The sequence below is a fragment of the Fundulus heteroclitus genome, chromosome 5 (assembly GCF_011125445.2).
Source record: "Fundulus heteroclitus isolate FHET01 chromosome 5, MU-UCD_Fhet_4.1, whole genome shotgun sequence".
In the NCBI taxonomy this organism is placed as follows: domain Eukaryota; kingdom Metazoa; phylum Chordata; class Actinopteri; order Cyprinodontiformes; family Fundulidae; genus Fundulus; species Fundulus heteroclitus.
Window position 1 is genome coordinate 33,856,280 of NC_046365.1, and position 9,879 is coordinate 33,866,158.

The window sequence follows — 9,879 nt, forward strand, 5'->3', positions numbered from 1 at the left end:
TGGCTGTGTGGGAGTGCATGTTTATGTTTTTTTTTTTTATTATATTCATTGGTGACTGGTTGGTGTGTGTGTGGCCATTAGAGGATCACACACTTGCCCTTTTCCACCCAGGGGTTGGCGCGCATCAGCTCCGGGTTCAGAAACGGATCTTCACAAACGCAGCCTTCGATCCACTTCACCAGCCTGCAGACACAAACCACCGTCACCGCGAGCACGTTTAATCCCACCGGCAGGCCGAGAGGGCGCCGCTCCACTCACTCTGTTACGGTGATGGAGGATTTCTCTCTGTTGATCGCCAGCTGATACTGAAGGCTCTCCACCTCTCGCTTCATCTGTGGGACGTCCAACTCCGCCATGGTGCGGCTGCTGCCGTCCACACGCAAAAAAAATAAAACAAAAAAACATCAAACATGAGACGCTTAAATATTTAAAACACAGAAAGCGTGTAACAAAGTTCTGCAAACCCTTTGAATCGTTCTGCATTTTTTCCACATTATTGCCACAGTATTTAGAGATAGGGAGCTAAATCGTACTAATAAAAATCTGAAAAGTGTGGCATGCATGTTTAATTTGGCATATGCGCCTTCTAGCTTTGTCTGGGGACCTACATTTTTTTTTTTTTTTTTGGCCGTTCCTTTTTCCAGAACAGCTGAAGTTCTGTCAGACTGGGTTGCAATCTGTGTGTTTCTACAATAAAAACATCACACTGTGAGTTTGCATTTGAATCACTCCCATCTTCCTCGTCTGGTCCGACTGACCCGAGACGGCGCCGCTGAGGATGCGTCATCCTTCAGGTGATCGTCTGCTGGGTGACGGATTTTCAGCTAAGACCTGTCAGAGAGTCGCCTTGCTGGAGGCTATAGTTAAGTCCCAAATCATCCATAGCCCTGGCAGATTTAAATTTAAAAGTTTAAAAGTAAACTTCCAGTTTTTTTTCTGACTGGAAGTAATGTTAAGGTTTTGGGGGGTGACCCGTTCAGAGGACCGACTAGAGATGGATTCATAGAGAATCCATGGAGGGAGTAAAGACAACAAGGCCTTCCAACGTCAAAATACCCGTGAAACATATTGGGGGTAAAATTATTGAATGATTAAATAAATAAGACTCAAGGAATCTGGAATTCATTCTGTTAATTAGTAAGTAATGACTTATTTAGAGCTATAAACTTGATGTGCCACAGAGGCCCATTCATCTTACTCTTCAAAGTGGGTAAGAAAAGTTGTCAATCTTTGTAAGTCAGGTAATGGTTGCAAGAAAATGTTTTACTCGCCTAAGCTTGCACATATCTATAATAAGAGCCTGTGGCATTCGTCGCGTCCTGATGCCACAACCAAACAAAATGCAGGAAACCATCTCAATGTTTTTGGGGTTGGGTGAAAGCATCGACTGCAGATGCATAAACGCAGCAGAGAACTTATTCAAAGCGTAACGGACCTGGCTGCATGGACATGGTTTACAATATGTAGATTAGCAGGGGAAATGTAAACGCGTGGACTTTCACAGGAGCCGTGTGCTGTTTTCAGGTCGGACTTAAATATAAAGGTGATTAAAAACGCCCAGGAGGGTCTGGTTTTAAACGGGATGCTTATGTGGAAAAGAACCTCACTCCCACAGTTCAGAGCAGTGGGGGGGGGTCTGTGTTCTCTTTCAGAGGCCCAGGGAACCTTGGAGTGCATTGCATCGTGAACCGTTTGTAATATGAGAACTTGCTAAATTAAGGTTTTGTGGGTATTTCATGAAAGATCGGTTTTCCACAAACCTCTCAGTCGCCAGCCAGACCTGAATCCTTTAAAACCCTTTGAGCTGAAGCGAAGAGAGCGTACAAGATACTGTAAACTAACTATTAAATATTCCTGGAAAGGGCTTTAGGGTATAATATCAGCAGGGATGCCAGTCATATTGGCATTTACTTGATTTTTCCCCCTCTTAAAGTGATTTTCCACACTACAACGTTTTTTATATTACATTTTACACGTCTAGAGGTGAGGGATATATGTAGGCTCTGTATATGCTGTTGGAAACATTATTTTAATTCAGTTGAATCTTCTGGAGAACATTTATAGCCCTGGTGATCGTACTAAGAGCCACTTGCATGATAAATAAAATATCACCAAAGAAAATACTGCCGAAATGTTAAATAAGTCACGGATTTCTCTACATCTGGAGGTCTTTCTTTTTTTAATCAGTGCTCATAAAGGTCATTTCCTGTGTTTCTGTATGGGCTACTAGTCTTGAGCCATAATTCATAGGCTTATAACTCAACCTATAAAATATTTATACCAGAAGGCTCAGCACTATAATCCCCGTTTAGAGGCACGCAGTGGCTTTAATCCACTATATTATATTTAATATCATCCAACGGCATTATTTTTCATTTGAATTACTAAAAATAAATTCTGCCTTATCACAGAGGATACTGCAGTCGTGATAAACTGGAGTTTACAGAAACCATGGATCAGCTCAGCCCTCCTGTTTGTAAGCTTCATCATCATCATCATCATCATCATCATCACATCTTTTTAATGGATCCGTGTGGGTCGGCTTGTTGATTTCTGCGCCAGTATCCAGAGGAAGGCCTCTGTGATTTAATCAGGTCTCCATCCCCCACAGAAAGCGGAGATGTTTTCCATGGTTTCCTGCAGAGACGCTTGTTGGCTGCGCTGTGGGCGCAGGGGGAGGCCGGGGATAAACCTCAGCATCACACGCTGATGTATCGCGATAATAATGGAGGAAAAAGCCTCCAGCCCGGGGAGGCGGCCAGCCTTACCTTCAGGCCTGCCGGTGAGGACCGGTGGATGGAGGAGGATGCTGGCCGGGCTTCAGCGGCGACAGTGTCCGCTCAGGGGGTGCTTCTCTCCGGCTACGGCGAAGGAAGAGGAAGCGGAGGCGGCGTTGCGTTGCGCGTCTCTGGGTCGGTCGGTCGCTCGGCACTCCCCTGCGCTCCTCTGTGGCAGCGACTGGATGCTGGATGCGCAGGCTGAGAGTGAGAGAGAGACCGCCGCCTGGTTTGACTGTCAAACGAGGCTCAGCAGTCAGGACACCTGTATGCAAATCCCGGCTGCGCCAGGAAAGGCAGGCAAATCAAGGCGTGATCCGCAGGGAGGACCGGTTCTCTTCTAATGAGGCTGATAATACAGGACAGGTTCCCAGAGACCAACCGGATAATGAGAACCAGACCCTCCTATTATATATATATATATATATATATATATATATATATATATATATATATATATATATATATATATATATATATATATATATATATGAGCATTTGTGAGGTCAGACACTGATGTTGGACGAGAAGGCCTATCTATTTTTTTTTCAAGCTGTATGCAAACGAAATTTCGTTCTGTACGCACTTTGTGCATACAAAATGATTATAAAGATATCTATCTATTTATCTATCTATCTATCTATCTATCTATCTATCTATCTATCTATCTATCTATCTATCTATCTATCTATCTATCTATCTATCTATCTATCTATCTATCTATCTCCCCTTTGCCACTCTGTTACCCTAAAGCCGGGCATACACTGTACGAGTTTTTGCCCTTTTTGGGCTGATTCTTCTGTTGTGCAAGAATCTTTTTGGATCGGACCTAGGTTCACCTCAGGCCACCATGGCCCCCCCATGCCATGTCCTGGCCAGTGTAAATTGTAGGCAACCACTCTCATATCACGCATTTATTTGTATCTGCCAGTATCTACTTTTCCCAAGTAACTGTTTTGTTCTCCAATAAGTTAATAAATGTGCACCTTATTCTAAATATAATTACACAATAAAAAGGAATTGTTATTCAACTCAAAATGTTAACTGTACTGTTATTGATGCACATTAGATCATTAGGAACATTAAAAATCCCCCCAAAAAACAGTAAAAACCAAAAGATATTAGTAGACGTTTACTTAAGTCTTTCTGATAGTTTTCTACAGGCAGCTTTACTACAACAGTAGAATAAAATAAGGCTTTAGTTTCAGTGCCACCCCAAGAGTTTGAGGGGCCCCATCTGCCCCCCCCTATGAAACATTTCTGGAGGCGCCACTGGTAACGAGGGGCGATTAGCCTCTCACGACCACATCCCGATGAGGAATCGGACGGTCAGTTGAAAATCAAACATGTTTGAAATTCAGTCGGCATTCGTGAGCGCCTCCTGCTGTTGAAGTGGAGCTACGAGCGTCTACGAGCCGATTTCCCCCAACCTTGCACACTGCGCATGTGCAAACAAGGGAATTCTTCTTCGTCTTAGACAAAAACATAGGAGTGGAGAGAAGCATGGTGGCGGTATGTGTGACATGGAGTCAAATTACGGAGGAGTAACTCGTACAATTGCCAAGGTAGCGTAGCGAGCCTCATATTTAACAGTGAGCATCGACACTTCCATCTTTTTCTTCTTCTACTGTTTACATTGGGCTTCCAGGTAGACGAGTCCGAGTAGCGCCATCTCCCTACGGGGCTGAGTCTGATGTGTGGTTTTTGAACGCACTGTGTGAGCAGTCAGATCGAACTTTTAAACCCTGCAGTTTCGTCGTACAGTTTGAGCTGTATCTGAGTACAACAATTCAAAATATCATACAGTGTATGCCCGGTTTAAGGCAGCAGTTCCCAAACTTCTTTAGCTGCGCACCCCCTTTTGTGTCCCAGTCGGGTTGACGCACCCCCAATCCCCGACATCTTCGAAAGAAAAAAAAAAATACAAATGTAACAAGCTATTTTTATAGCCATATAAACAGCAGCATGTTTGTCATGCTCAAATGACCAGTACACCCATACAACAACAAAAAAAATTGCAGTTGCAGGTGGATGGAGCGAGACACGATGTCCCAGATGTGCTCAGTGGGATTCAGGTCTGGGGAACGGGCGGGCCGGTTCATAGCATCGATGCCTTCGTCTTGCTGACACAATCCAGCCACGTGAGGTCTAGCATTGTCTACTTTAGGAGGAACCCAGAGCCAACCGCAGCAGCAGATGGTCTCACAGTGGGTCTGAGGATCTCATCTCTGTACCTAATGGCGGTCAGACCACCTCTGGTGAGCACATGGAGGGCTGTGCGGCCCCCCAAAGAAATGCCACCCCACACCATTACTGACCCACTGCCCAACAGGTCATGCTGGAGGATGTTGCAGGCAGCAGAACGTTCTCCACGCTGTCTCCAGACTCTGTCGCGTCTGTCACATATGTTCAGTGTGAACCTTTTTTCAGAGCACAGGCCGCCAGCGGTGAATTTGCCAATCTTGGTGTTCCATCGTCCTGCACGGTGTTGGGCTGTAAGCACAGCCCCTATATGTGGACGTCAGGCCCTCATACCACCCTCATGGAGTCTGTCTCTGACAGTTTGTGTGGAAACATGCACATTAGAAGTTGGTGGCCTAGTGGTTAGAACATTGTGTTTACTCTCTGAGAAGGTTGCAAGTATCCAGTTCGATCCCCAAAGACTACCACTGTGGGTCCCTGAGCAAGACCCTTCGCCCCAGATTGCTCCCCGGCCGCTGTGATAGCTGCCCACTGCTCCCCAAGGGATGGGCTAAATGAAGAAGACAAATTTCATTGAAATGTACGATTGCAATGACAAATAAAGATTTCTTCTTCTATTAGTGGCCTGATGGAGGTCATTTTGTAGGGCTCTGGTACTGCAGTAACAGTCTGCTGGGTTGTAGACCTACATCACCCTTCATGTCTCCTGGTACCAATTTCATGCTCTGGACCCTGTGCTGAGAGACACAGCAAATCTTCTTGCCACCACTTGCATTGATGTTCCATCCTGGATTAACTGTACAACTTGAGTCAGCTGTGTAAAAAAAAAAAAAAAGCCCCAAGATGCCTCTATACGTGACAGCACTGATAAAATGAAAATCCAAACTAAAAATTCAACCAGAAACTCTTTTTATAGAGCTTGTCCTGCTACTTGCCTCTTATTTCCACCTGTTGCATGTTCCTTTTGCCACTACAACTACATCAGGTGAAACTGATTCACAATAAGTGTTACTACCCAACTGCTGACACTGATTCCACAAAGGCATGACTGATTTTGAGTTACATTGCTTTGTTTTGGTGTTGCCTTTAATTTTTTAGCAGTATATATATATATATATATATATATATATATATATATATATATATATATATACATACTTAAGCAACCTCTGGTAGAAGTTGCTTAAGTGGTAGAACTTAAGGTGGATTATGTGATGGTGAACTGATCAAGTCCTGCTGCAGCTAAACATTCCCAAAACGTAATATCTCACCTCTCCTACCATGTTTTAGTTAATTTCCCCTGTTGTGCTGTTAAAGCCAAACATGTCCTGTGACCTGGGCTCCATTTAACTTCTAAACTCATTCAAAGATTGTCTTTTCAGAGGTGCAGGTCTGTCTTTACATCCTCTCTGCTTTCAGGGTGAGCTTGCTTGGACAGTCAGATCCGGGCTAGTTGGCAATAGTTTTCAATGTCTTTATTTTTTTTTTTATGTTGAGTAATTTCAGCCCATCGAAGGGCAACACAGGACAAGCAACCATGCACGCATACACTCATAAGGGTAATAAATGAGAGACCAATTAATCTAGCAGTCATGTTTTTTGACTGTGACAGGAAGCCAGAGTTCAGTTTTCTGCAAACTCCATGCAGAAAGATCCCAGGCCAGGATTCAAACCGCAGACCTTCCTCACTGCAGGGCAATAACACAGCCACTATTTTTTTTTTTTTTTACATTTTACAGAACATTTTAAAGTGGCCTTTAGTTTTGTTTGAAATATTTGAATTTTTCATTCTCTTTGTCTAAAGTGGTTAAAAGTTTTGCATCTTTGCATTTATTCATATGGGTTTTAATTTTTGTCACTTTATCAGGCATCCTAATTTTTCACGATAGAAAGTTTAAGTCTAAATACCTATAAAAGTCTGGCTTTTGGCTGTTCCTTACTGCTGGTTTACTTGTGGTCTCTAGAGGTAGGACCCCATTTTCAGGCTCCTCTGTCACAAAACCCACTCCCAGTTTTGATTTGGGAGGCTAAGGTTGAAATTTGCCCTTTTCTTCCCAACCTACATCCATTTTGTATCAGTTCATGTCTCTGTAGTGAATTATTACAATTCATGGCAAGAAAAATCCTTAATGCCACGTCAACCATTTCTACAAGAACATTTTACATAAAGTAACTACTATCAACTCCTTACATGAGTCCACAAAGGAGGTTAAAAAAAAAAACGTATACCACATATGGTTGGTACCAAGTGTCCTGTGAAGATGTCTCCTTTACAATCTTAGTCTGGAACAAAATGACTAACACTGCAAAAGTACCAACAATTTTTTTTGTTGCTAATAAATTTTGGGCGTCTGAAATGTACTTTGTTGCAGCTCAAGGGAACCTAAAAACAATCAAAACATGAATTAGAACTGATAATATTGCTACCCTGTTGATCCGCCTGCTGACTAGCGTCTGATGTCAACAGGCTAAAACACAATCTAAATACGTCACACAGTCAATGTTAATAGAAATCATCTAAATTTACAGAACAGAATATCTAACATGGCTCAGTGTTAAAATGGACTCTTACGGCTGCTGTAAATAGTAAGAAAACCAAGAACGATGGCCTTTTGGGAACATTGGACCAAAAAGTCTAACTAAAACCTCATAAGTTGGAAAAAAAAAGAAACCAGAGAGAACTTTATGCACAATTCAGACTTTATTTAGCAAATGTAACAAACACAAAAGGACTACTTTCCACACAGATGTTCTTTATTTGGCCTCTGGGAAGCAGACCTGAATGCAAATCGTTGCCTTCCTGTAAGAGACAAACCTTCGTTGGAAATGTGTGTGCGATGACTCAAAGGCGTTAGATTATAAATCAACAGCAGCCTCAGTTAAAAACATAGAATCAGGAGCTGGAAGCTCTCATACGAGGTGTCAGAAAAAATAAGAAGGTGTCATCACTGGCTGCACTGTTTCTATGCAGCGAAATAAGAGTTTACCATTAACGGGAGTCCCAGAATGAGCTGCGATCCTCTGCGTTGGCCTTCAAACTATAAACAGAGGGAAAACAAGAGACTCGGTTAGGATTTAAAAAAACAACATGTATAAAATATAAAGTAGAAGCGCAGCAGCCTCAGAACAAAGTTAGAATCAGGAGCTGCAAACTGAGCTCTCATAGTAGGTGTCAGAAAAGTTTGTTTAGCTTGTCATCACTGGCTTTAAATGTTTTATCCAGCAGCATAAATGAACCAACCTGATCTCAGACTCGTCTTCATCCAAACACCATGTCAGGGTTCACTCCCATTCTCACCTGTAAAAAGAGTTTATTTTTTATTTTGTCAAAGTGACAGCTCAGTGCATTCATTATTAATCTACTAATAAGGTAGCCTCAGAATGAAGTCAGAATCAGGAGCTGCAAACTGAGCTCTCATAGTAGGTGTCAGAAAAGTTTGTTTAGCTTGTCATCATTGGCTGGAACCGGTTCAGGCGGAGTTAATATAAACTCACCAGCTGCTCCACAGCCGCTTTAATCCTGCGATTATACCATCATCCTTGGATTGAATTCATCCAGCTGCGACTCCTCCAGGCGGACACTCACAGCAATACTTCGTATCCTTCAGCCTGTGAAGAGAAACAATCCCAGACTAGATTATTATATTGGTACACAATTCAGACAAAACCTAAAAAAATATTAATATATTTTTAAGAGAAAGTGAAACAGATTAAAACCAACACACTAAGTCATGGAAATTATTATCATAATGATTTATTGTAGCAGGCAACATGAAATATGCTTTTTTAAACATTATAATGATGTTTATGATGAGCACTGCATCATCGATTTCAATAAACTAGTCAGGCATCTAACTATAATTTATGTTTTAAAAGAGAATTTAGGCATTTTTAGACTTCTACATTAAACCCAAAACTCAAAAGAATCATTTAAGCCCCTGGAATTGCAGCTGTATCATTAAGCCCCCCATGAAGGGTCTAGGTTTAAAGTTTAAATGTAATTATAGTTATCTGTGTGAACAGTACGAACACCAAAACCTTTTAATTGTTCAACTTAAACCATTATGAAACTTTATGAGGGTGGGAGGACTGATCAAAGTTAATCAGGTTTTCACATTAAACACTAAAACACACTTAGATGCAATGAAACTGTAAGACGTTTCAAAACGATCGCATTAAAAACTGTTGGAGCCATTCTCGCAGGGAAGCCACGTGTTCGCCTGCACCACGTTGCCTTGAAACCTCCACGCGTGGAAAAAAAATCAATACTCACCGGGCTTTACTCATTCTCGGTTCACTGTCGTCCCAAAACCACAGACAGTTCTTTTAAAAAACTGTGTTATAATATTTAGAGACAAACAGCTCCTGCGCAGAAACACCTCCGCTCTCTTTCCAGACTGATACGAAAAGAAAGAACGCGCTGCCAGCGCGGTTGACTTCACGGCTTCCGTATCAAGCTCCTCCCTGCCGTATGCATGCTAGCTAGTTAGCGGCTGAGCTAACTAAGAAACAAGCTAGCTTCGTTTTACATAAATAACTTAATAAAACAGTCGGACATAATACCCTACTTCATTGTTACTGTTGTTGGTCGTAATGTCACCACTTATTAAGTCACTGTCTTCAAGATAAACTCCGAGTGAACGCGAATGTAACGGATAAAATAACAAGGACGTTGTGGCCTCTAGTCTGTATACGGCAATGTCTTGAAGCATCATGGGAGTTGTAGTTGTCAAATATCAAACGTCCAACATGTAGTCTGACGGTTTTAAAACGCACATTGTTGTATTTAATAATCTAGAGAAGTTTACAGAATGCGCATTATAGCCCTTTAGTCGATTTTAAATAAAAGTTAAATATGTTTGGGAGGGGAAAAAAAGAAAATAGACAGATTAACGCTTTT

The 9,879-nt window shown here is 42.0% G+C and overlaps 1 protein-coding gene, 1 long non-coding RNA gene and 3 other non-coding genes across 5 annotated transcripts; all 5 read right to left on the bottom strand.

Annotated features, from left to right (window-relative positions):
* Positions 1-36: 36 nt before the first annotated feature.
* Positions 37-3,140, bottom strand: gng13a (guanine nucleotide binding protein (G protein), gamma 13a). The gene is made up of 3 exons (XM_012873876.3): positions 2,769-3,140; positions 259-366; positions 37-183 (listed from the first exon to the last, which is right to left on the bottom strand). Exons 2-3 carry the CDS (start codon positions 354-356, stop codon positions 78-80), a joined length of 204 nt encoding a protein of 67 aa, XP_012729330.1. The 5' UTR covers positions 357-366; positions 2,769-3,140; the 3' UTR covers positions 37-77.
* Positions 3,141-7,658: 4,518 nt separating this feature from the next.
* On the bottom strand, positions 7,659-9,614 carry LOC105934056. Its single transcript, XR_001166683.3, has 5 exons — positions 9,253-9,614; positions 8,475-8,588; positions 8,221-8,277; positions 7,967-8,017; positions 7,659-7,779 (listed from the first exon to the last, which is right to left on the bottom strand). It is a non-coding gene; the product is annotated as an uncharacterized LOC105934056 (long non-coding RNA).
* Positions 7,850-7,933, bottom strand: LOC118563256. Its single transcript, XR_004931139.1, has one exon. It is a non-coding gene; the product is annotated as a small nucleolar RNA SNORD60 (small nucleolar RNA).
* LOC118563258 lies at positions 8,096-8,185 on the bottom strand. The gene has a single exon (XR_004931141.1). It is a non-coding gene; the product is annotated as a small nucleolar RNA SNORD60 (small nucleolar RNA).
* Positions 8,351-8,440, bottom strand: LOC118563253. The gene has a single exon (XR_004931137.1). It is a non-coding gene; the product is annotated as a small nucleolar RNA SNORD60 (small nucleolar RNA).
* Positions 9,615-9,879: the final 265 nt, after the last annotated feature.

Coding starts and splice junctions, on each gene's coding strand:
- gng13a (XM_012873876.3), bottom strand. CDS start 356: ATGGCGGAGTTGGACGTCCCACAGATGAAGCGAGAGGTGGAGAGCCTT. Junction 184..258: donor TCCTCCATCACCGTAACAGA/GTGAGTGGAGCG, acceptor TTGTGTCTGCAG/GCTGGTGAAGTGGATCGAAG.